Source organism: Apis florea, unplaced genomic scaffold (genome assembly GCF_048593485.1).
Source record: "Apis florea isolate Af1SG1 unplaced genomic scaffold, ASM4859348v1 contig_2272_pilon, whole genome shotgun sequence".
Lineage (NCBI taxonomy): Eukaryota > Metazoa > Arthropoda > Insecta > Hymenoptera > Apidae > Apis > Apis florea.
The window spans coordinates 3,039,250-3,066,003 of record NW_028256549.1 but is presented as its reverse complement, the minus strand read 5'-3'; the positions used below and the strand labels follow the sequence as shown (position 1 = coordinate 3,066,003).

General features: G+C 48.4%; 1 protein-coding gene across 4 annotated transcripts in view; it reads right to left on the bottom strand.

Moving 5' to 3' along the window:
* Positions 1-393: 393 nt before the first annotated feature.
* The window catches only part of LOC100867367 (uncharacterized), a 32,983-nt gene continuing 6,622 nt past the window's right edge, over positions 394-26,754 (bottom strand). The window contains exons 1-3 of one of the 4 annotated variants that reach the window (XR_015290558.1): positions 11,939-13,076; positions 8,913-10,503; positions 394-947 (exon numbers count right to left, since the gene is read on the bottom strand). Coding sequence is in view for 3 of the 4 variants with exons in the window: in XM_086902458.1 (XP_086758584.1) it covers positions 9,215-10,503; positions 11,939-12,569 (1,920 nt within the window). In the remaining variant the exon portion in view is untranslated. Of the gene's footprint in view, positions 948-7,954; positions 10,504-11,938; positions 13,489-26,754 lie in introns of those variants that run through there. The other 3 variants (XM_086902459.1, XM_086902458.1, XM_012489705.3) reach the window with 3 other exon arrangements.

Sequence of the window (26,754 nt, the reverse complement as noted above, 5' to 3'; positions counted from 1 at the left end):
AAGGAGTCTATTTTGTATCTTATCTTTGATTTTTCTATCTATTGGCAACTTTTTAGTAGAATATTAAAAATAATTTTTTGAAGACAAACATATTTTTTCGAAATTTTGGAATAAAATTGTAAACGTAATGCAATTTTCAGAGGATCGAAGCAATTATTTCAACAGTCGATAAGATGTAAGTTTCAAAAGCAGAAGGAAACGAAAATTTGCGCATGCGCAATACTTCATTGCATTTCATGAATGGATGAACAGAGTGAATGAATAGACGTCAGCTGAATAGGGTTCGGTATACACATATACTTACTTACATACGTACGCGCGCATGGAAATTGAAATTGTAAAAACTCGAACTGCAAAAATGTATTGGGTATAAAAAAAATCATTTTCCAATCGTATATTTCATGTAATTATTTTATTAAAAATTGTATATAAGATACATATTATCATAAAATGTAATAAAACAAGTACAAAATGCATAAGGCGATTAAAATTTAATAAATGAACATAACACATTTTATCCTTAAATATTTTGAAAATTTATATTCCTCCATGTTCTCGAAATTACAGATATCGTAGATAATCTAAATCTGTATCTTGAAATCGATTTCGATTTTTTCCCAAGATGCACTTATGACGTAAATGGTAGAAAGTTGAGTGGTAATCGCCTCATTTTTTGCTTTTTCATTGTGCAGTGGGCTTGGAGCAGCAAGTTACGCGCGTACGTTTCCCGCCTACGAATCGCAATTCCGTTCCAATAGGAGCATTGCGGAGTTATAAAATATTTGAACGAAACGTAAAGCGTTCACATTTGTATGTATCCGGCGCTATGCACTTTTCTCGACTATTTATTAGATCGTTGAAATCGTAACATCCGGGAAGATCGAGTCGATGACTGGCAGTCTCGATTATTCCCCAATACGCGGTTCAAATGCCTTCGGTTCCTTGTCCTGCACAAATAAACGAAAATTAATCTCGATAAATTGTCGATCTTATTTCCATTCCGTAACTCATCATCGTCGATGATGCAAAGAGGAGCAGGTGTTGTCTCATCGAGTCAGTTCCAAAAATCGATCCACGGGCACGGAGGAATCCCGTTGACGTTAATGCACTTACGAGCCTACAAAAGAGGGAAAGAAACGAGGCGACGAAAGCGTAATCATCCTTCTTCCACCGATCGATGCCCGTTCTAATCTCATTATCATCCGTCCGCTTCGCGGACGGGATCGTGGAAAAAGAAGAAGAGGAAGAAGAAGAAGAAGAAAAAGAAGAAGAAGAGGAAAAAAAGAATATCAAATCGTTGCAACGGCGCATAAAGTGATCGGCGCGGTAAAAATAACGAGCGGCGATCAACGTAATTCCTAAAATATCTACGAACGTACGAGCGGACTATTTTTGTATCCCCTTTGCAACCCCCTACGTGGTGGTGGTGGTGGTGGTGGTGGAAAACGCGAGTATACCTCGCAACGTGCATACGATACCCCTTGACTCGCCCCTCCGGGATTACGTCGGCGTCAGAGCCACCCTTCCTGTTGGGGGGGGAAGGAGAGGGTCGGCAGGACGCTCTTCCCGGACTCGAGCGGTCAAGGGCAGTGGCGTCGCGTGACGTCATACGGCGCTGCAGTGACGCAATCAGTCGCCAGGGGCAACCCGTCGGCTGACGGTCGCCAGGCAACCCCGTGTTGCCCCTCTGGCCCCGGCCTCTACCCCCTGCCGTCGCCGTTCCTTCCATCCACCTCTCTCTCCACGCCAGCGCTCTGTCCTCCCCGCACGTGCCGTTCCTCAATGAATCCCCCTCGCTCTCTCTCGCCACCTTTTTGCCCTTCCCCACCACGTCGCATACGCTGCCTCCACCGCCACCATCTCTACCTTGGTTTTACGTTGACGTGACCCTAACCCCCAGCGAGGACTTCTCCGGATGCTGCTCCGTACGCGCCGCGACCCGATCCAAGGATTCTTTCCTCGCTTTATTCTCGCTCGTCTTTTCCACCATTTACTCTTACTCTCACTCTTACTCGCCCATCTATGCATGCATGTTTGTGTACTTGTACCTATATATGTATATGTATATGTCAGACGAATGAGAAACGTACGCAATCGATAAAAGTGGAATAGAATAGTTGGAGGAGGGAATTTTTATTAACGGGGAGGAATGCAAGGTTGGAAATTGTTGGCTCAAGAGTTTGGTGTGTCGTGTTTTATCGCGCGATCGATTCGTCGAATAATAAACACTGATAATTAAACGTTACCGATAAGATCGGTTTTGTTACGTGAAACCTAGCCCCTAATTTCTGTCACGGCCCACCTAGCATCACCCCTGGCTTCACCCCTCGTGGCCGGCTTACCGAATTGCGTCACACCGTTACTGGAGACGCGAAATTCGAGTCCTCGTTATATACGCTGCTCTCGCATCGATCTCGGTTGGACAACGTTAGAGTGGCGAGAGTCATAAGTCAAAGGTAAGCGAAACTGCTGATCTGGTGGCGAAGAATGGAACGGATGGCAATAACGAAATTTTTTCCCGCCCTTTCTCGTATCTTCCTAATATCCTATATATTACATATTATATCATACATAAAATTTCGATTTTCTATCTCTTAATTAATCTCTTTTCCGAATCGAATTCTTATTCTTACTTCTTTGAAACGACATATACGTTACACTCGCATTTATCAGAAATAATTATCACACTTATTACACGGTTGTAAAAAGTTTAAAAACTTCGATTCTATGTATCAAATACGATTCATAATATCCGCAAAAACTATAGATCACTGCGACAACGATACGAGTACTCGTTGAGCTGTTATTATCCGAGGGAAGAAAAGAGAAAAATAAGGAAATTGTACAAATTGCTAAAAGATACATAACTAAGGGAAAGGTGGAGCGGCGAAGGCAAGAAAATATCTCGCGTTCCAGCATCGACGATCGTCAATCGTCCGGAATCTATTGATTAGAAACTGGTAACTACGCGTCCTCGAGCATTCGTCCGAGGAGTTTAAGAGCGATCTCCGCATATACTCGCAGTCGAACACCTACGTGTATGGAGCGTCTATGGAGGCGAGCCGAAGCACGAGCGAAGCAGCAACAGGTTTAATCGCGTCGGGGTGTGGCTGAGGCTGGCTGGCCGGCTCCGCTCATTCGGCTGCTCTCCGTTTGATGCTGGTTTATAAGATCGATGCGACACGCAGGCCGGGTGTATCGTTATGCGGCGCGAATGAAAGCGGAATGCTCGTTTTGCCGCGTCGATACGCGCCGCTCTTCGCCTCCGACCCGAGATAGAACATCGGCTTGGAAATATTAGGAAAAAAAAAAATAAATAAATAAATAAATAAAAAGAGGAAGAAGATAAACACGGCGAAGATTCCTCGATGATCATTTCTCGACGTTCTGCCGATTGAAGCGAGGAAAATCAACGTTTCCTTCATATCTCTTCCTCTATCTTCCTTATATCCCTATACCTCGTATCTATTTCTTCTAGCGAAGAATCTGATCTGAGAATAAAAGAGAAATTAGAGAGAGAGAAAAAAGATCGAACGAGAGATAAAAAAAAAAACAATATGACGTATCTGATCACTCGCGGTGGTTAAATGTCGGAAGTCGGAAGGTACCGCGGCGACGAATGCAACGGGGATGAATGCGCGCGCATGATCGGAAGTCGCGTCGGTGCAGCGTCGCGGCGGGGAATCAAATTTCAGCAACACCTACGATCAACCGCGAGGAACGAGGAGTGGATGTTACCTGACTCGTCCCATCGATTCGATCGTCCCAAGAGCGGCCGGTCGCGCGACCCAACGCGCATTTTTCTTCTTCGAGGGCCCGGCCCGTCGTAGCTTGCATATCCACGGAGGAACTATATTTTACGACATTTTTTTGCTCGGCTGCACGCGCGCCAGCGTATACGCGATCCTTATGTGTCGTGCGAGGAGCGCGTCGTCGTGCTTGTCAGTCGTTAGTGGGAGGGATGCCTGTAACGGAGAGGGAACGGAGAAGGAGAAGAAGTGGTTTAGGAGCCGAGGAGCTAAACGGAGAGATGAGACGAATGGGGGAGAAGGAGAAAGAGAGGGAGAGAGAGGGAGAGAGAGGGAGAGAGAGAGAGAGAGATGTACTCGGTCCGGAGCGCGAGTGAGATGGAAGGATCGAAAGAGAAAGCGGGAAACGGCGGATGGCGACGAGGACGGAGAATCGAGAGAAAGAGAGTAAAAGAAAGGAGCGAAACGGAGACAGGGGACGAAGAGAAGGAGAAAGGGACGGAGACAGTGGCGCGGGACGAGGTGAAAGAAGGATGGACGAGGAGTTGAGAAAAAGAAGCATAGGGAAGAGGAAGAGTAGAGAGGAGAGGAAGATGGAGAAGATGGCGGGAAAAGGAGAGAAGGTATCACGAAGTGCAGAGGAGGCCTCATCTCGATCTTGGTCCTATTTATAGACGTGCTCTCACAGCCTCACTCCTGCCCACTTCTTGCACTGTCTCTCCTATATAGGTGTGCATATACACCTATGTAGTGGCCATTGCACGTTCTCCACACGCGAGAGGCAGCGAGCCGGCCAAAACTGTTCGTCCGAGCGCGAAGAATCGATGACGTGGACCCTCTCTCGTGTCGAGCGTCGAGACGCTGGCTGTGTTGCCTCCGTGGCCCCGTCCACAGACCTATATATCCAAGTTTCGAGGGAGCCGTTTTCCGTTAATTAGCCGATTACGGAAACGACCGAAACGTTTCGTCGTGACCGGTAGCACGGTCGGACCGGCGTGTCGTTTTTTCTCGCCTCTCCTCCGAATCATATGGATGACCATCTTTGGAAGAGGCAACGTCGCTCCAAGCTACGAACGAGATAACAATTTTTTATTCCGACGTTTTAGCGTCCTATACGTCCCGTGCCGAGACCGTTTCTTCTTTTTTCCCTCCCTCCTTCGGGAAACTTTTTTTCTCTCCAGAGAAGATTCACGCGACGCGATGCGCAACACACGAAAACTACGTACCGAATAATACGTTTCACGTTTCACGAATTCGCGCACCGTATATGCGAGCAAAGGTGCAAACACCGTTCCTTCTTTACACCGTTCCTCGTTCGAAGGAACGTAATTTCAGGGGCGATCGAACGAGCCTAAATTGGTTTCGATCAATGGCCGACCGATAAAGAGAGCCCCGGCGGCGATAGAGAGAGAGAGAGAGAGAGAGAGAGAGAGAGAGAGAGACGACTATGGAGTTTGTCGGAGAAAGAGGAAACATTGGCACGCGCGGCCATTGCTAATTGCCGGTTGTTCGCGATTCGTATCGGGGCAAGGGAAAAATCGAGATAAGCGTAGCCGGAAAGTCTGATCGGCTCGCAGTTTAGGCGCCAACCGCGTGTTTACGGTGAAAGGTTGGGACGGGAAACGTACGGGTACAAGAGCGAGCGGTTGCATCGAGAAACGACTAATCTCGTGCAACGGACCGGTCCTTATTAATCTCTATAGGTAGGCTGGCCTTTCGAACACGCGCGCAGCACACCTCGAGGTGGAACAATAGTTGGGTCGCGTAGGATGCGGTTCGCTTGTATCGACATCCTTGATCGTCAATGCCCCTATTCGGTAATTGTCGATGATCGATAAAGATGTCTGCGCGATCGATGAATGTGGCTGACGCTAACGCGTAAAAGGGAAGGAAAATAATGGGCGAAAATAACGACACTCCGAGAAATCGTTCAACGTGACAAACGACACTATTGCGCGCCATTATGCTCATGAAACATATTATAAATACGCGTTTCGAACGATTTATAGCTTATATACCTTTCACAGATCGCGAACACCGATAACACTCGAAATAAACTGTATCGAAAGCCAGGAGAGTGCATCGAAAACGAAACGTGCTTTCAGCTTTAACGCGCTCTCGCTCTCTCTCTCTTCGTTCGAGTTAAAGGCGATAAAACGATGAAGCGCGAAACTTTGGATCGCGGTTACGAAGGGGTTACGAGTTATTGTTCGAGGCAGGGTTGGAGGAGGACGAGGTAGAGGAAGAAGAACTAGACAACCCAGTGTGTTGCTGTTCAATGTTAACTTTGTATTTTTGTTAATAATCGTCGTAGGGAACCGGCCAGATTAAACGGCAACGATGATTACAACACAAAATATACAGGTAGTCGAGAGATTCTTTTCTGTGAATTGCACGCGGAGCACCGTATTGTATAATAGTTACACATAATTTATCCAACTATGATGCAATTATCGTTCGTAAAAAAATTGTTCTCTCTATTATTATTCCTCCTTTCTCTTTATCTTCCTTTCTCTTTTATTAAATTCTTCTCTCTCTCTCTCTCTCTCTCTCTCTCTCTCTCTCTCTCTCTTTTTTGCACACGCACACATCGTACACGCATACTTATACACCGAGGCATAATCTCTCTTTCTCTTTGTCTCTCTCTCTCTCTCTCTCTCTCTCTCTCTCTTCCCTTTTTTCCCTTTCTCTCTGCTTTTTATTTCACGAGAACGCGCGTGCGCGCGCGTATACGCTCCTCTGCCTACATATTTTCCGATCTATCTAGAACAATAGCGGATAATATCGCACACGCGCCGGTGCAACCATCGTCGAGTAGATAGGTAGGTACAGAGCGCGTAATCCAGAACGCTTGGGATCCATAAGCTGTACGCAATTATCGCGCGTTTCATTAATTATAGTATTTTTTGTTATTATAATATAATTATAATATAATAATCATAATAAAAATAATCCTTTAATTTTAACAATATATATATATATATATATAATCTCCTCGTTTTATATATAAATATATATAACTATTATATATATCATTTTATATATATATATATATTATAGATACATATATATATAGGAGAGAGAGATTTTCATTTTGTTAATAAATAGAGCAACATATACATAATATTAATCGCGGCTAAACTCAATATTTTATACAGGTAAACGGTCGCGATTGAGAAGGGGGGCGGGGAGGGGCGACGAGGAGGAGGAGGAGGAGGAGGAGGAGGTGGAGGGAAAGTAGGGCGGCAAGATTAAAAGGAGGAAAGTGAAAGATTTGAGGGGGGTTTCTCTCTTTCTCTTCTGTTTTTCCGTCTGCCGTTCGTCTCACCACGATTAGACGTAACTTACACATGTGTACAATATGTATAACACGTTATATACATATTTACAAAGGAAAAACTCCCGGTTCAACAACGATATAATCGCTAACTAATTACATAGTTTACTCGTGGGGTTTACTGGCGGTTAAATGGGGGTTAATTCACGGGAATACGCGATGAGGGTTGGGACTTCTGAGAAGCGGGGGGAGGGGAGGGGGAGGAGGTGGGATGCCCTACGTGGTGGTGTGAGTTCTACGGCGGCGAGGGATACGTGGAGGAGTGGCAAGGGAAGGTGGGGTGGTGGCAAGGAGGACACGGTAAAAGTCCGAGATTTAGCGTGTCCGGAGCACGAAAGGTGGATGGTAGGAACGAGTGAACGAGTTTCAGAGGTAGAGGACGATAACAAATAACTCTAAGAAGCGATTATTTCGATTGTATGATTGAAAGACACAAGGTTCGAGGACGCAAAGTAGTATGTGTGTATATGTGTGTCTCCGTGTGTGTGTGTTGTGTGTATCGATCGTCCGTCGGTGTCGATCGCATCTTGCAACGAGTCAGGGTGGGTTACGCGGATAATAATTAACGACTCTCTCATCTATACGCGAGCGATATCGAACTACACTTTTCTCATCTTTTCGTGTCACGATTTATAAAAATAGAAGTTAGAAAATACATACAACGTCGACGTTTGTTCAAAACGCGTCTGGAATCGGATCGAAAAAATTGTACTCGGGTAAAAGAATGGAGAGACATCGACCGGTTTCGATCGATGAGAGAGTCAGTTGGAAAAATTCGTCGATGATACCCGCGATTCCCTCCCGTGATCGTCTCAAGAAGCGCGCTCGGGAATTTTTTTCTTTTCTTTTTTTTTTTTTCTTCTTTTTCTTCTCTTCTCTTTTCTTCTCACGCGCTCGTTTGCATGCGCCGTTTCGTTCTTTCTCGCTTCTCGCGCTCTCTCTCCTTCTCCTTCGGCGAATTCCTGCCCGATTCCCGGAAGCTGCGGGCGGTATCGATATTCTACCGTGATTCGTTCGAGAATATTTCGTGACACCGGGCGTATTTCGCGCGTGTATCTACGCGGCTTTCTCGGTTAACGTCGATTTTCGCATCTGCATCTCGTTCCCGATCGCAAACAGAGGCATAAAACGCGACCGCCGTAAATAACAATCTCCAACGCGTCGCCTCGCTTCGAATATCCTCTCCTCGCCTTCGTCCTCTGTCTCCCTTTCTCTCCCGTTCTTCCCGTTTACCGCTAAAAACATCACCGTTGTCGAGGACTGATACCGACCGTCTTCGTCGAGAAAACAACCTAACAGTACCTTACGCTACCTCGATAAAGCTAGAATTTTCGCCCGTGTTCGTTCCTCCAAGCTAAATGCAACTAGTCCATCTCTCTCTCTCTCTCTCTCTCTCTCGTGTAATGCTATTACCTTAGGCAAAATAGGAGGCGGGAGAGAAAGAAACGAGACGTAATAAGATGGAGAAGGAAAAAACGTGAGAGTAGAGGCGACGTATAATACCGCCCGATTTCGCGTTCGCCGGTCGATCGTTCCCTAACGGAAGAGAGGAGATCACACAAGAAAGATTCTCTGGAACGCGAGCAACCCTTCGTAGGGAACGACGACACCGTTGCACGGACGCGTCGTTTTCACACACATATATATATAGATATATATGTATATGATACGTGTTATCCCGGTTAAAAATTATATCCACAATTATTTACAAGGATTTTACGAAAATCCTTCGCGATTAGTGAACTTCTTACGTACTACTATCCGAGACTAATCTCGGTATCACGCGTCGTTACATATAATATATATATATATATATATATATATACCGTCGAAAATGCCGTCTCGATTTGACCGATTTGAGGCCAATCGTCAGAGGTGGTGGTGACGGTGATGGTTACTCGGCGATCGCTTGAGTGCCAGAGACGATCGATGACGGATCAGTCGGTGACGGCAGCCCGTGTGTCTTCCGCCTAAAGGTCTCCGTCGTTTCCTCGTCGCCCGGCAAGATGTGAAAGCAGCGTCGCGGTGCGAGTACCGACTGGTTTTCAAGGAATGAGCTGAGTGAAGATCGACGGTATCGGCGAAAGTATCCGCGAATCCTCGACGACGACGACGACGACGACGACGATTACTGGTTGCAAGGAGGCGAAGCGTGGCTCTGGGGGTGATTTCTGGCGGAGGCGTGGGTGGCCTCGCGCTTCAACCTCTGCTTCAAGTGGACTTTGGCGTGCCGCTTCTTCTCGTCGCTCCTCGCGAACTTTCGGCCGCATTGATCACAGCAGAACGGCTTCTCGCCTGTGTGCGTTCTCACGTGGGTGGTGAGATGGTCGCTCCTCGAGAACGAGCGCATGCAGATGCGACACTGGAACGGTTTCTGGCCGGTGTGGATACGGATGTGCCGGGTGAGCTCGTCGCTGCGGGAGAACCTGCGGTCGCAGCCGTCCACCGGGCAAGCGTACGGCCGCTCGTGCACCGGCGTTTTGCTCGGTCGATTCGGATACTTGCGCGGCTTCACCGGGACCAGCCTGAGCGGCAGAGGGCTCTGCTGGTAAACTTGCGACAGAATCTCGTGCCCCTTCGACGTGCTCGGATTGTACTCGGCCAGCTGGACGCCCGTCGTACCTGCCGAGGGTGGTGGTGGTTGTTGTTGTTGCTGCTGCTGCTGCTGTTGGCTCGGCTGGGGTTGCTGCTGCTGTTGTTGCTGCTGTTGAACGGCCGGCCCGTAACCGCTCGCCGCCCCTGTAGGCTCTTGCTTCAACGTAGCCTCTTGACGGTGGTGGTGGGGATGATGGTGGGACAGGAGATTCGGATCGTAAGGATCCTCGTGCGTGGTCAGCCACGCGGCCTGGGTCGTGGCCGGCGTGTCATGGTAACCTGGTGGCGGGGGTGGCTTCGACTCGACGGGCAGAAGTTCGACGGTCTCGCCACCGTACGGGGCCGAGTGAAGCGCCGAGTGGAGGAACGGTGGATTCGTCAAGGTCAAAGTAGGGGAGGTCAACGGACCCCAGAGCTCCTGGCTGGTCGGTTGTTGCTGCTGCTGCTGCTGTTGTTGGGGCGGTTGCTGTTGATTTTGAGCGTTGAGGGGCGAGGATTGGGTGCAGGTGGTCGTAAACACGCCGTGATAGGTCAACGTGGGCACGTTGCAGATGTTGACGCTCGAAGGGGGTGCCGAGGACACCGAGGAGGTGGAATGGGGCGAGTAGAGGATCACGCCGCCTTGCAACACGTTGCAACGATCCGCGTCGTCTTGGGACTGATGGTGACGCGGTGGACTAGCGGAGGGAGGGGCGCCAGGCGTCCCTTGATCCTGAGACTCTTGGTGATGATGGTGTCGATGATCCCTGCCCGCCGAGGTACCCGTTTCATCGTCCTCCGCGGTCGCCTCTTCCAGGGATAGGTCCTCGCCCGCCAGGCTGCCTACAAATCATCCATTAAATTCTCGATCAGTCACGAAAGGTGTGTGTGCGTGTGTGTGTGTTGGTATGCGTGCGTGCGCGAAGACAACAGGACAACAGGTCGCGCGCACGAGTCGGGACGTTGTTGGACGGTTGTTGGACGGTGGTGTACGCGTGCATCCCGCGACCCTAAGCACGCGAATCAACAGGAAGGAGCGCGCGATAGCGGGGATGACGTTATCTATCCGACGACGAGGCGAGAGCCTCTGCTCTCTATCTGCCGTCTACATCCTGTCGTCCCGTTACTTCCTTCCTTCGTGCGCGCACAATCGCGTACGTAGTAGCTTCCCACCGAAAATGAAATCGGCAGATTCCCAGTAGTGAGAAAAATCCGCGGTCATCCGGTTCCCGACTCGATTCAACGAGGATCGAAGATCGTCCGCCCGCGGTGCTGGACCATCTGTTTCGCGTGGAACGCGCGGACGTCGAATGGACGGACGTATCGACCGATCTCGATCCTTCCGTGGTAGATCCTCCACGGATGGATAAGTGGAGGGTGGAGGAGTGGAGAGAGGGAGGGAGGGAGGGAGGGACGATACGCGATACAAGAGGAGCGATGCAAAGGGGATGCTCGGTCCGCTCGAGAGTCGGCGAGAAAGTCGCGGAAAAGACGACTACCGGCGTGACGACGAGGGGTGGTAGTTGTATCGGTCCGGATGAACGAGGTGGGGGCTGTTGGAAGCATGAATGAACTGGCGAAGGGGTGGTGGGAGGCAGCGGAGGTGAAGGCGGAGGTGGAGGCGGTGGTGATGCAGGGGGGATGCGGAGGGAGGGGGGGAGGGAGGGAGAGGGTTTCTGAATGTCGGGGTCGCCGAGTATTGATCCGCGACAGGCGGGCAGGTTCGATATTAGCCGTTTTCGCGAGAGCCAACCGATATACGTCACACACCGGCACGTCGTGCACTTGGCCGCGACTCGAAACGGAAATTGGATGCAGGAAAGCCGCATTTTCGAGAGGGGTAGACGGGGCGCAGCCACGAGGGTAGCAGCAGCAGCAGGAGTTGGCAGATGTGCGGAAAGCGAAAGTTGGGACGTTCGTGAAACGTAGCAAGTGCAAGGCCGTTAGAGTTCGAACAGCACCAGATTCTACTACGCGCTTCGATGCGCGAGCGTAGTTTATTTTCACGTGTCTCGCGCGCCGTTTTTTCCCGAATTTTTCTTTTCTAATTTCTGATTCACGGTTTTTCGCTTCGATCTCGTCGATCGTGTGTACGCAAAAACAAAAATTATTTCCATCAATACGAGAGGAAGGTACGCTATTCGAAAATATTGGATAACATTCGAGTTAAGAAGGAAACAAGTTATCGTCGCTTATCGAATCGAAGAAGAGCGATTTGTAATTTTTTTTTTTTTTTTTTTTTTTTTTTTTGTTTTAAAGGACTGTTGATTGTAGGTACCTGAAATAGGAGGTGGCTCGACGAGCGCGGAGGGGCCGAAGAAGGACGGTAAATCGCTGCTGGTGGTAACCGGCGTGTTTAGGTCACCTGTTTTATCCTTATCGTTAGACTCCTGAAGATCGTCTCTGCACTCCCTGGAGCAGTCCTTCTCCTCGTTGACGGACTGCAAACGTCGTTTCCCGTCGGTGGTCGAGTCGGTGGAAGGCGAGGAAGCGTCGACGTGCCGGTGATGTTGGTGATCGTTGAGCCGTTGATGGTGGTGTTGATGATGCCGGCCATGATGATCCGTGGTGTCGGCACTGTTTTGATGCTGGGCTTGCAATGGCGCGCAAGGGGCAAGCGACAGGGTCGGTATCGTCTTGTTGCAACTCGTGGACGAGGAGGTGCAAGTAGTGGCGGCCGGTGTCGACGTGCCGCCAACGCCGCATACGATCGAATTCGAGGATGTCGCCGAGTTGTACGGTAGACACGCGTCGAAACTCAGTTGAACCGTTTGCAGGTTGAAGGTGGCGTGGGGATGATGATGATGATGATGATGATGGTGATGTCCAAGGGGTGGCGGTGAGAGCAAGAACGGGCTGGTGGCCGCGTGGGGTTGCGAGCCCACCACTTCCATGCCGTCCATCGTCATCCTCTGGAGTTGGTCGCCTCCCTGGCTGGCGGCGACAATCTCCTCGGTACCGCACTGCGTGTCCTCGCCTGCGGTTGTATCGTTCAACGCTATTATTATGGTTAAAATGTTGTCCTTCCTCGGTCGCCCCGACACAGTTAAGCCTCTTTCTCTCTCCCACCGGTATACAAGCTCTACCACGGGTTAGCCTTTAGGATCCGCCGTCCTTTCTTATCTTTCTATTTCTTATTTCTTATTTCTATTTTTATTATTATTATTATTATTTTTTTTTTTAGTATCGGTCTAAACAACAGCGTTATTTTATTATTATTATTATTATTATTATTATCCTTGGTTCGCGTTCTCCGTGCAAAACGAAAACACCGATCAGCGTTGAGACGGGTGGTGGGAAGACACCACAGTGGGATGCGAACTCCGTTCGAACACGAGAGTTGAAGAGAAACGTCAAGTCCGTTCGGATCGGTCGTATATCTGTCCTTCCTTCCCTCCTGTATAGCTCGAGTCACTGGGTTAGTAGTCAAGCGGACGTAGCACGCGCTCCCCCTTTTTTATCCGTCTCGCGGCACGCGCCGAGTCTCTCTTTCTCAGCGAGGTATACACACGAGGGAGCGGACGCCGGGCGGCAAAAACCGTGTCTCGATCGCTCGCCTCTCTGTCCTTCCTTTTCTTTCCCTCTCTCTTCCACCTCCGAGATCCCACTCTCTTTCTCGCGAGTGAGCGCGCACGCCTGCGATCCGTCGCCGCCGCGGCTGGATACTACACACCACCGCGCGCGCACAACCACCACCAACCACAAACCACTACCACCAACCACCACCCAGTTATACGCGCGGACTCTCGAAAAATCCAATATCACCGGATCGCGGCCGATCCTCCCGATCGCACCACGGATCAAACTTGGCCAAAGTTTTTTTTTCCCTCGAGCGCGCCCGCGCGCCACCCAACCGACGAGGACACGCGGCTATGCGGATCCGAGCCGGCGTCGAGGGATGAAACGCGGAGGTACCGGTGCCTCCTCTTCCAAATCGCGTCGATGATCACCCTCTTCCGCGCCGTTTTTCTTTTCTTTCTTTCTTTCTTTCTTTCTTTCTTTCTTTCGTTTCTTTTCTTTTCTTTCTTTCTTTTTTTCGCTCGAGAGACGTTCTCGAGATACCGGTTCTCCGAGCTCTCCGCGTTCGTAATTATATCAAAGACGCTGGCGTGCTTCTTTCACTCGCGGATCCTGGTGTGTACGCGACGATGATCTCGCGCGCGCGCGCGCGCGCGCGTGTCGTCGCGTAGGTGCAGGCGCGCGCGACCGCGCGCCTATTTGTCGTTCCGTGAGTCCTCCGTCCCTTCCTTTCTTCACCGCCTCCTCACTCGCTCTCTCTCTCTCTCTCTCTCGCCTCTTTCCGTCGTCTCTCTTTCTATCTCCTTCGTGTATAGTTTATCGTGCGCCTCGGTATAGAGAGATACCTCTCCGCGGTTTAGGTGTGCGTGTCGGAGGAAGCAGATCGCGCGCTCGTATTGCCGGAGGACGCGCGATGCGTGGGGGTCGCGCACGAACTGAGCCGAGCGACGGCGCGCCCCGTAGTTTTATGAATGGACCGCGGAGACTGTCCCATATTTGGAAGCGGCGAGTCGACTGCCAGCCAATCCCCGCTCTGCGGTCCCCTATCAACGCGCGGCTGTGTCCGTGCCGCGTATATAGCCGGCCGCGTGTGTGTGTACGTACACACGCGCCGCTACCCCCACCACGCGGCTTGCACGTCGTCACTGCGAGCCACTGCTCGCAAGCATCTTTGCCCCCACCACGCCGCCCTTCGCGCGCTCCTACCTTCCCCTAGCTCCCCTCCATCCACGCTCGCCGCTCTCCCCTCCCTAACACCTTCCCTCCCTCCCTCCCATCCGTCCCACACTGTCCCCTCCGCTCCGAGGTTCTCCAGTGACGTAGACCGGCGTGACGTAGACGAGGCGCGCGCGCTCATCTCCCTTCGCGATGAACAGCGTTTCGAAAGTGTGTTCGAGGGATTTAAAGGGGAGGAATCCCCGCGTTGGGAAAGAGGGAGAGGGGACGGAGCGAGTTTTGTAAACACGCGTTTCTCGAACCGTAATTAAATACAGTTGTTCGTCGTAATTTTGCTTCCTTCGTTCCCGTTTTCTTCATTCCCGTTTTATCAGCATTTTCTCAATTTCAACTCGTTTTGTAACGAACGTTCGTTACGAAGAAGAAACGCGGCTGTACGAATCTTTTGTGATCGAGGAAGGGAGAAAGAGTTTCTTGCGTCGTTTCTTTGTCGTCAAGTATGTACGTGTCGCGGTGCGGGAACGACGAATGCGGGACTATGTCCACCACCCTTCGTCGTTCTACTTGCCTGCGTAAGCTCGTGGTTGCTGACGCGAACGGCGCCGGCGTACCGACACCTCTCTCTCTCTCTCTCTCTCTCTCTCTCTCTCTCTCTCTCTCTCTCTCTCAGTGACAGACGTCGGTTTATCGTCGTTTCGAGAGCTTGCGGCTACTACCGGTGTGTGTCCCTTTCTCGCCAAACGTTTATCGATCGAATCGAGGGTCCGCTTAGGGATGAAGCTTTCCATTAGTTACTATCGCAACTTGCTTGCTATCCGTCGAGTTATTTCACCGCGACAGCATAATAAATTATTCAAATGCGTTAAAGTATGTTAGATTTCGTGCCACGAGTTGCCATTAATTTGCAGATAAATTACAACGTCGCGTAATCGTCTCGTAACCGGTGTATAGACGCGATGAAACGAGACCGCGTTATTTTTAATTCGATCTTATTTATCGATATTCGCGACAATAATACGTCAAACTCGAGCAACGCGTATCTGGCCAGAAATAGATCTCTCCAACGATTGTTGAACGATCGGAATTGGAGCGGAGCGATGGAAGCGGGTCGAAAACAGGCGCGCAACAGGTGAGGGAGAGATTACTCTCGATGCACGTGTCGAATCTGTTTGAAAGCGGTTTCGTTCGATCGCCCCGGCAAATAATCCGGGTGAACGGCGGTGGCGGCCCGGCCAAGTTCCGGCCCGGGTTCGACCACGGGCGAAGGAGCAATTTCCTGTGCGCCACCACCTGTAAGAGCGCGCGCGTGCCGCTCTGCCTATACGCGCGCGTGTACGTGCGTGCGTGTGCCCGGTTACGAGAGGCACACGCGCGTCTGCGCACGCGCAAACGATCTTTTTCTCGCGGGCGTCGCGCAACCACCTGATGCCCTATTTGGGGCCACGCACGGCCACGCGACCATTCGCCGTCTCTTTCTCTTTTCCCGCCTCCGTTCGTCCCTCTCTTCTTCTCTCCTTCTTCTCTCCTCCCCTCCACCTTTTCCTCCGTTTACTTTCCCCCCTTTCCTCCTCCTCCTCCTCTCCCCCAGCTTTTCCGACGTACGTTTACGCGCGCTCCTTTTTACTCTCCTTCCACGATTCGTCTCTCCGCTCTTTTCTTCTTCGCTTCTTCTTTAATCTCTCTTCCGTTCTCGCACAGTTGTCTCGCGCGAGATGGATAAAGTGCTCGAGGAAAACGGCTGTCGGTCGAACGACCGCGTTTACTAAACGCGGTTACTAAAAAAGGTTGCGTTGTTGCATTGTACCGATCCCTCGCCGTTAAAACACGCGCGAGGCAGGGGGAGGAAGGGAGGGGAGGAGGTTGGTATATAAGCGAGCCGTGTTTCTCGATTTGGCTATCACTTGCCGCACAAGATCGCCGCGTCAACTTCGTTCCCACTGCTGATTTTTCCATCTTTCTCGATTCATTTCTCTTCTCCGTCTCGCTTCTTTCGCACCATTCCCGCTTTTAATTCCCGCCTCGTCTTTTTCTTTTTTACGAGCACGGCACGCGCGCGTGGAAATTGTGACGCGCGTAAACGGAAGCGATTCGATACAACGGAAGAGCATTTATCGGGCATCGCGAGTTCACTCGCCGAGCTGTGCCACCGACATTCGAGATAAAATCTCGGTATTCGTAACCGGATAGACTCGAGAGGAGAGCCTATCCTGTCGTCCCTTCCACATTTTTCCTTCCCCCCATTTTTTTTCGACTCGAAATTTGTTGAAATTATTCACAAATTGCGGCGTTGTTCGACGAGATTTTATCGCGATCGGTGAAACGAGCATGCTGACATTATCGCGAGATACATTTTCTCGAAACGTATTCGCGTTCTGTATCGATGGTTGAGACAGTCGGTGAGACAGGTTGCACGATATTATAACGAGTCAGTGCCATATATAACTTTATCAAAACCCGCTCGGGCGCGTTTAACTCGCGTCGACCGTCGATTCGCCGACCGATCGCTACTGTGCGCGTTTTCCAATTCTCGTCCCAGCCCAGAAAGCCAAGTCTAGCTTATCTAACCGAAACGGATACTCGAGCCAAGGGAATCGTTTCGGGACGAGCGCGCGCTCGAGTTAGCTGCCAGAACACGGGATCCATCTCTCGATTCTCCCCCATTTTCCAACAACCAATTAACTCTCTGATTCTCAAACAGCTTGCTAAAAAGAAAAAAAAAAAATCATCCCTCCTTAACGAAGCGAAGAGAAAAATCCTTTCTCTTCACGAGAACAAGCTCGGCAAAATGTTTGGAGAAACACGAAACACACCCCCACAGAATCTCGGCGACTTCCTCTAGGACGGCTGCACGGCGTGGGCGGCGTGCATCGATCTCGGCGCTAAGCGGCGAAGCGGACGCGCGGAATCGTAATCTCTCCTCGCGGGGGGGAGGCGGTCGCGTGTGCGTGCAGCGTGCCGGTCGCCACGGCATTCTGGCACGAAAACAAAACGTTCTAAAATTACCGCGGGAAGGCGGTGGGCGCGCACTATTCGCGGCGCGACTCGACGCGGTTTTGCGCGGGCGACCACCTCTATTTCGGGCCGCCACGCAACCACCTGAGCCACCCAGCATCTCCAAATACCCGGGATGACTAGCACCGCGCGCTTTCCAATACTCTCGTACACGGCCACGATGAGTCAGTCAACCGATGTGGACGATTTTTGGCACACTCCCTCCCGACCGATCCCAAATACCCTACCTTCTCCCGTTATTTAATCTATCGTTTCGCGAACGAAGCAAGATGTTCGATCGAAATCGACACGCATCCGCGCGGATCAACGCCCTCGGATCGTTGGAGGATTTTAAAAGAGGCAATTGCTCGGAACGAAGATCGGAATTTTTACAATTCTTTGATCGAGAGCAGGTTGCGGTCGAAGGAACGTGTAACTGAGAGAATCGAGATGCGCAATTTTCTCCGATTCTTTTATTTATGGGAGTGGAAGAGTAATTAAAAAGAGAGAAGCGGATAGGGTTATTTCAAGTTGGGAAAACTCGAGTATGAGGCAATCGTGGAGATCTCGGTTTAAACAACTTGTTAGAACAGCGTCGAATCTAAGTATTTCGAGCAACGAACACAGCGATTTCGTAACAATCGGTTTATATACCTAAGTGATTCACTTTGTGCCGCACATTTGGCAACGGCCAAACCGTTAAATTCCATCACCGAAAACAGATAGAAAGAGAGGCGAAGAAACACCTTGAACATCTAATCGGAGCCAGGTGGCCTGAATAATTATTCCTCGAAAAACGGCGAACCACGCCAGACGAAAATCGAACGCCATTTTCCCTGGCGGCCTGTTAAACTGTTAGGGACGGACATGTTATAACTCTTCGTTCTTTGATTGGAAAAAATACGCGATACCTTGGGAAGAATATCGATTATCGTTCATTATGTCGTTTCGAATGGACGATTCTTCGAGGCGACGAAGGATCCCCGGTTAAATCGACGATAAAAAAAAAGGGAGACGCGCGTTAATCTCGTGGATCTCACAACATTTCCTCTCGCTGTTGATTCGAGACGCTCGTATCGATTACTCAATCCCCGATTACTCCAGCCAGAGTGAACCGCCACGACGACGGATCGAAGAAGTCGTAGTCTGTAACCCACATCCGAACGCAATTAGGGACGAGCGTGTTTTCGTTTGTCGTGCGTGATGCACTCTACCCGATGCATTGCGGTTTCAGAGAAACGAATGGCTTTTACACCTCGATAAAAGGGAAAAAAACGATCGACGATTAAAAGCGATCGATATTAAAAAAAAAAAAAAAAGAAAGAAAAGAAGAAACGAAGAAATTGAATAGATTCGAACAGATTTTACTTCTTCTTGTTCGGAAGTGACAGAGATATATCTTCGTGGTGAACTTTTAGAGGGAACAAGGTCTACCGATAAATTAATAACGACGATATAATAAAAAGTCCACCGCAGTTGTTGGTCAATGCAACTTCTATCCCCGTATGCACGCTCGTTACACGTCGAATCGATTTTTCATCCGGCCGAGTGAATGGCGTTTATCACGCGTGTGAAGGCTTCATTAAGAATTATTGCCGTAAGAACGTTTTTTATGCAACGACTTTTTTTTTATCGTTGGAAAAAGAGAGAGAGAAAAAAAGATCGCGATCGAAGGGCGATCGTCGGTCAGAGTTTTCGGGAGGATCGTGCGAGGAACGGAAATTTTCGGCGCTTCGTTCGACCGATCGATCGATTAGCGATTTAACGATCCTCGCGTCCTTTTAAGTCCGTTCCGCTCGCGGTTCGGCATCGCCTCTGCGGCGAGGTGAGTCACGCCGAGATTCTTTCGCACGTTTTTGCGCGGCACGATGCTTTGCGCGGTGATCGTCGATTAACGATCGTTTCCGGCCGAGGCCGCGCATTTGCTCACGATTCCGCGCACTTTGTCGCTCGTTTCCGGACCGTTATTAACACGCTCCTTGTCCTTATTGCCAGCAATCGTTCGTCGTTTTCTCTTTTTTTCTTCTTTTTTTTTTTTTTTTTTTGCCTCTCCTCTATCAATTACTTATAACGCCTCTTTTTCTCCTTTCTTTTTCCTCGTCGAAACTCTCCCCTCCCGCACCGGTAAATAACGATGACTTCACCCGGCGGCGGGACAGATGAACTAATCCTCCGCTCGAAAAGGAGACGACGATTTCCCGAAACTTGTTCAACTTTTTTCTTCTTCTTTTTTTCCTTCTCGTAAATTCGCAGTGACGTAACAACTACCGATCGCAAGGTCGCGATCGCGGAGAAAGGAAAAGGAGAGGAGGAGGAAGAGGAGAGAAGGAGGAGGAGGAGGCAAGTACTTTAGACGATCAAACAAAACGCAGGCTATTCGAGGGCCCTCGTAAAATCGTTGCCCGCGGCCGGCTGCCTCCGTTATCCATCACCGTCTCTCCACCGTCCTAGCCTCGTGCACGAGGATCGAGATTTTCGTCTTAATCGCCGCCCCATTAAGGAAATTACGTGGGCTGCACGCGACCAGGGGAGGGACAGGCGAGAGGCAAGACAGAGAGAGAAGTAGCTGGACACGTCAACTTGGTCGAGGAATCGACAGTTTCTTTCCTCTTCTTTTTTTTTTTTTCTCCCTTACGAAGCGATGAGAGAGAGAGAGAGAGAGAGAGCACGCGAGAAAACGCGCGGATTCGGCGCGTCTATTTACAGGAAATGGGTCAGGCGTGAGAGAGCGAGAGCACGTCGTTTTTCCATCCAGTCGCGATGGAAAATCCTCGTCGGCGTTCGACGAGGACAGAAACAACGAGAAAATCTGCCCAATTAACATAATTGTCCAATAGGGAAGGATCGTTAATAAAAGCGGAGAAACGTTGAACGGATATAATACGTTTAATGCGTATTTACGGGCGATATTAGCGCGCGAGGGACGCACACGGATATTACACGGCCGAGTTCTTAAAACGGTGACAGTTGATGTTTCCAACCAGCCTGTAAATTTACTGTCGCGGAGGCGTGGAGGTGAATTTACTATCGAGAGCCGAGAGCCGAGCGCGTTTCCACGCCCGGATAATTTACATCATACTTCCTCGTTTCTCGACCTTTTAATGCGTAATCTCGTTACAATGAGCCAACAGGGGGAGAGAGAGAGAGAGGAGGGAGGGAAAAAACCAAGAATCGACGCGCTCGTTATCGCGATTCTCTCTCTTCCCCCCCCCCCCCTTCCCAAGGGGGGTTCCTGTCGTCGAACGCGACCATTTCTCTCCCCCTCTCTCCCCCTCTTCTTCCTTTAGAGAGCGTCAAGATCGCAGAATGTTAAAAGTCGAACGAAGTTTCGACTACGCTTCCACTACGGACGGAGCGGATATTTTCGGACATATCCGATAGTACGAACGTTTAAAAGTTGCTCTATGGCTTCGATCGATGGTGTCCGAGGGGAAGGGAAAGCCTACGCGAGCGTTGGCTATTTTTCTCTTTTCCTTTTTTCTTTTTTTTTTTTCCGCGTACGTCTCCACTATTAATAAACAATCGGCGACAAAAGCGGGGATCGCGGGTCGGCGCGCGAAATATAAATCGTGTAGCGTGGCGCGCGATCAACGATTATTAATAAAACGTGTGATAACGTCAACATCGGGTTTAAAAAAAAAAAAAAAAAAAAAAAAAGGGGGAGAAGAAAAGATTGGACCTCGCTAAAAATACGAATCTCTCTCTCTCTCTCTAGGATACGCTGGATGAAAATACTTTATGTAAAATACGCCGTTTAAAAATAAGCCGTTTAAAATGGTAGAGTTGCGTGGAACTGGAAGGGGAGTCGGCTGCGAGAGTTGGCTGAAAGTTGAAAAGGGTGCGCGAATTCACCCGCGAATTCAATCGAAATTCCCGCGCATAGATATAAATATCCTTTAAATAAAATAAAATTCTTGCATTTACGTTTCATTTTTCCTCGCTTCAAATTCGAATTTTCCCGAAAAACCCGGTTAACTACAAACCTGCTTAAACTTAGCGGCCCTTGGAAATTAGATACGTGGATAATAATACTCCGTAGCTAAAAATAAAACTCGCTATATATATATATTCGCATCAACGGTGGGTAAAATTAATTTTTACCCACGACGAAGATAATTTCACCATTCTCGTCGATTGATTACCACGCTCGTTCATCGAGGAGCAACGCGTCGTGCGTTCGTCGAATGTTCAACGCGACTCGAGGCCCGAACGATCGATCGATGAATCTCACTCTCTTTCTCTCTCTCTCTCTCTCTCTCTCTCTTTCATACGGTTACGTTACCTGCGAATCAATCGTCGCGCTGGAGCGGCGATGGTGTAGGCTCGAGCCACGTAGGGTTCCGTTCACTGTTCACCCCATTTACACGATCGTGGATAAACGGTTGTTCCATGGAGAGGTCGGGTTCTCCACGAGACGCGGCACGCCAATCTTGGGGATTGTCCGCTGTTTAAATAGCCGGTCTCGCGTTTCCGAAGGCGCAGCATCAATCGACGAGGCGCGTACCGTCGGTGGAATTCGACTGACGATCCAACGGCACACACAATCGTCCCGAGACTATTTCTGACCCGTGTCCTATCGATCTCGCTCGCTCTTTCCCGCCGCGTGTTTCCCTCGCAGCGCCACGTGAGCGGGCTCGTCTCTCCCTAACAAACGGCAATTGAAATAAAACCGGGAGAAGAGGGGAGGGGAGAAAACGTTTACCTCGACGTTACGGCTTCTCTTTCTTCTTTTCTTTTTTTTTTCTTTTTCTTTCTTTCTTTCTTTCTTTTTTTATATAGAATGGAATTTATTTAAAAGAAAAAGAAAAAGGAGAGAAGGAACTCGTTCATTCTCGTAGATCAACGATCAACAAATTTGGAAAGCAAAATTCTAAGCTTGGAATACAAATCGAATGGAATGCGATTTAGTAGATTGCGTTACAAGGGTTGAAAAGCAATTTTCCTTTTTTTCTTTTTCTTTTTTTCTTTATTTCGTATTATTAGTTATTTCGTACGTTCATCGATCTCTCGATCGATATTCTTCCATTGAATAGAAAATTTAAATATACAAAATACGATTGTGTCTATTTTTTTCTTTATATCCATTATAAACTTGTATTTTTACGATATCATTGGTAGAAAGGGTTGCAAGGTGTAACACGGATACCATTGCCAGATTCCAAATCATCCGACGAAAGAATTCGACTAACGACCAACACCAACGGCACGTGGCTTGCTCTGGGATTATTTCTGATCCCTGACCTAACGAGTTCCTTTGTCCCTTTTTTTTTTTTTTTTTTTTTCCCTCCAATCCGGCAACAAACGAGCAGAGCGGGAAACGCGGATGGATTTCGATAACGTTAATAAAATCCAGGTTTACGTCACGTTGAGTGTATGTAATAGGGACGGCTATCTTGGAAATGGTCGTTGTTTCGAGCGGCGGTTCGTCACCGCTCCGTGACATTCAGCCGTGGACGTCAATCTCGCTACTATTTCCAACGGCCGATTCCTATTCACCACCGACTGCTCCGAACAAGTTACACGCGCGCGTCCAATGCGAATTCTCCAATGCGAAACTCCTTCAAACTCCATTGCAAACACGAGTTGGAGAAATTTCTAAACGTCGATGCGACAAAAAGTGAAAAGAATAAAGTTCAACGACTCAACTTTTTAAACCAACAAGTTACAAGTTGGCGAAAGTCATTACGTAAATTTGTGCTTTCAAAATCAATCCTCCTTTTCTTTTTTTTTTTTCTTTTAATAAAACTATTTTCGACGTAAGAAAAAAAAAAAAAAAAAGAAAATTGCATCTACCTATTAAACCTAATCTAAGCTAAATTTTCTAATAAATTCTTGATGAACGTCGAACGTATCTCTCCAATATTAATTTTCGCTCTCAACGGAACGAAAAATTCTCGAGAACAACTCGTCGAGAGTCGAGAATCACAACAGTAAGTCGAACGGATAGAAGCTTTTATAAATCGCATTGTGTTAACACGTTTTATAAAATACGAATTTTCTCAATAATGATTACCACTCTTTTTTCTCGGACAAACGTTGCTCGAAATCTTGCGTTCGTGCGAAATTGGCGAGAAGAAAAGAAAACTATCGATTTCGCCGCGAAGCAAGGTTCGAGCGAAGCGGATCCGGATCGATGGGGTGTATCCGGACACTGTGGCGGACACAGGGTATCTATTTCTGTACCCGCTATCGATTCATCCCTTTCTCCCCTCCCTCCCTCCCCGCCCTGGAACGCCACGTCTCGCCCGTGCACTTGGACGTCAACGACGATGTGTGTGAACGCTTTCCTCCGTTATCGGTCGATGCTGACGTAGGAAACCCGGCTCTATAAACCATTCATAGACGATAACGTCCAACTTACATTGTGCCGGCTTATTTTTGCACTTTTGCGTTTACGCGCCGCATTACCCCCCTCCCATTCACCACGCCGTAAAACCATCCCCCTTCCGTGCCTTCCCCTCCATGCATGGAATTATCGCGGGAAAAAAGTTTCTTTTCCAAGTTTTTCTCGAAAGAAATATGATATATATATATATATAGTTTTATATATCAAGAATATCGTAGAATTTTTGAAATCTTTCGTATCGCATCTTTTCTATTCTATATTCGCTTGTATAAAATATTATTATAATTCGGTATCTTTAATAACAAAAATCTTAAACGTGTTGCGTTACGATACAGAGATAGCAACATTTCTCTCCGGAGAAAATCTGGGAGGGAAGTCGAGCGAAAAAATTCGTCGTGTCTCGTCGATTCTCGTGATATTAAAATTCAACGCGAATAAAAAAATTTACAACGGGATGGATAGACAATTTTTCATCGTGATCCCTCCTATATATATGTACCTCGATTCGAAGAGAAATGATTGGAAGGGGGAGGCGAGGGGACACTCTTCGAAATCCGGAGAAGAAAGTGCGGAATTATTTCTTTCCTTCGATGCATCCTCGGCAGGGATCAGCACGATGGAATCACGCTCGTCGTCCCACCAACGTTTTTGCATAACAATGTGTTTCGTATATAAAATCGATCCCCATCGCGGCCCACCGCCACGAACCTCTCCTCCTCCTCCTCCTCCTCCCATTCTTCTCGCCCGTTTTCAGCGGATTCCTCACCCCGACGGGGGGGGGGGGGGAGACGTTTTCACCACGGATCCACCACGTAACGCCGTCCGAGCAGCATCCTCCGTGTCATTGACCGACGACGCGACACGACGCGACCGGTGAAGATTTTTCGCGTGCAAGAAATATGCGCGACCGAAGCAAGCGCACAATCCGGATTTATGCAATCGAACTCTCGGCCGTCGATCATCATTCGTATCCGCCACTCTACGCCGTTATTATCGAAAGTGGGAGGAAGGGAGGGAGAGAGGGAGGGATCAAGGAAACAGGAACGAGCAAGAGCATTCTCTGGAGAAGAGCTAGAGAAGAGGAGAATTATTCGAGAGTCGGTTTCGAGCATATATATATATATATATATTTCATCGATCGAGAATGGATCATTCTGAAAGTGAGTGGAAAGGTTTATATTGTCGCGCGAAATCCGTTTGGAAAGTAAAATCGGAGGAGGAGGAGGAGGAAGTATAAGTCCTCGTCGTGTAAGTAGAAACTTTACTTTCAGAATTTTTCGCGTTCGACTGCTGGAAGGATGACAAGAATCCGGTTAAATAATATGGGAGTGGAACTATGCACTATGCTTAGTTTTCAGAAAGAAAGAATTCGCGACTGGAACGAGAGAATCGTTCGTTCGTTCCATCGGTCGCCATCGCTCGTTTCACCCGACGCGCGATAAAAATTTCATTAATTAACCTCGGTCGGAGGGGTGGGGAGGCGGTGGAATCGGCAGCTAAACGCGCGTGTTTCACCCGTCCCGCTCTAATTAACCCCGACCCAGGCCGACTCTTCGCGCCGTTCCGTGCGGCGAGCTCGTGAAAATTAAAAAACGGAGGAACGCCTGTCGGGAGTTGGCGGCGGGTTCGCGGAAATTGGTTTACCCGCGATGGAACTGGGAATAACGCGATCCAGCTTGAATACCCACGGGTCATTACGTTGCACGCGCAACGTTGCCTCCACTTTCACGGTTCATCGTTGCAACGACTCGCGTCGCGACGCTGACGCGACCGGTTATAATTATCAATCCCATTGCCGATCGATCCATTCCGATTAATTAAAAAAAAAAAAAAAAAAAAAGGAAAGAAAAAGAATCGATATCCTTTTTGAAAAAAGTGTCAAAGATGCAACGTTGCTTCCATTCTTTTATGATTTATCGTTGCAACGACTCGCGTTGTTGATGTTATAATTATGAATCTCATTGCCAATCGATTAATTCGTTTCGATTAATTAAAAAAAAAAAGGAAGAAAGAAAATCGTTCGATATCCTTTTTGAAAAAAGTGTCAAAGATGCAACGTTGCTTCCATTCTTTTATGATTTATCGTTGCAACGACTCGCGTTGTTGACGTTATAATTATGAATCTCATTGCCAATCGATTAATTCGTTTCGATTAATTAAAAAAAAAAAAGGAAGAAAGAAAATCGTTCGATATCTTTTTTGAAAAAAATGTCAAAGATGTAATCGGCTTCACTTTCATCGTTGCAACGATTCGCGTTGTTGAGGTTATAATTATCATAATCCCATTGATAATTCGATCGATCCATTTCGTTCCGATTAATTAAAAAAAAAAAAAAAAAAAAAAGGAAAGAAAGAGAATCGACGTTCGATATCTTTTTTGAAAAAAGTGTCAAAGATACAGACGCAACGTTGCTTCCACTTTCACGTTGCAGACTCGCATTTCGTTCCAATTGACTTAAAAAAAAAAGAAGAAGAAAAGAGAATCCGATATCTATTTTCTTTTGTCTTTTTTTTTTTTTGAAAAAAGCGTGAAAAAAGCGTCGAGACGAATTGTCACGAATTCGTGCAACGTACGTGGCAAATGGACCACGGCGTGTAATCCAGCGGGAAATCGTTAGCATTGTTTATTAAGACATCCGGTAACGAGTCGACGAGCGACGACTTCGACGGCAGACGAGAGTGACGAATCGCGTTTACCGCCGGCCAACCTTCTCCCGCGGAGTTTATGCGCGGAGAATCGTGTTTCGTCGTTTCAATTCCGATTATTAACGCAGCTTCTTTCTCTTCTGGTACCCGCGCGCGAGTAAGAAGCCAACAGGCCGAGTCGTCGTACGTGTCCAACGTGTGTCTCGTCGAAACGAATTTCTTCTTCGAAACTTGGAATTGGTCGATATCCACGAGTGTGGCCGAGTTATCATCCACTCGACGACGATCAATAGCGTTTACGATCCTCTCTCTCTCTCTCTCTCTCTCTTTTTTCCTTTTCAATAAATATATGATATATCGTTCGAAATATCCGATCGAAAAGAGATATCTCGGGAATCTGTGGCGATTTCATCGAG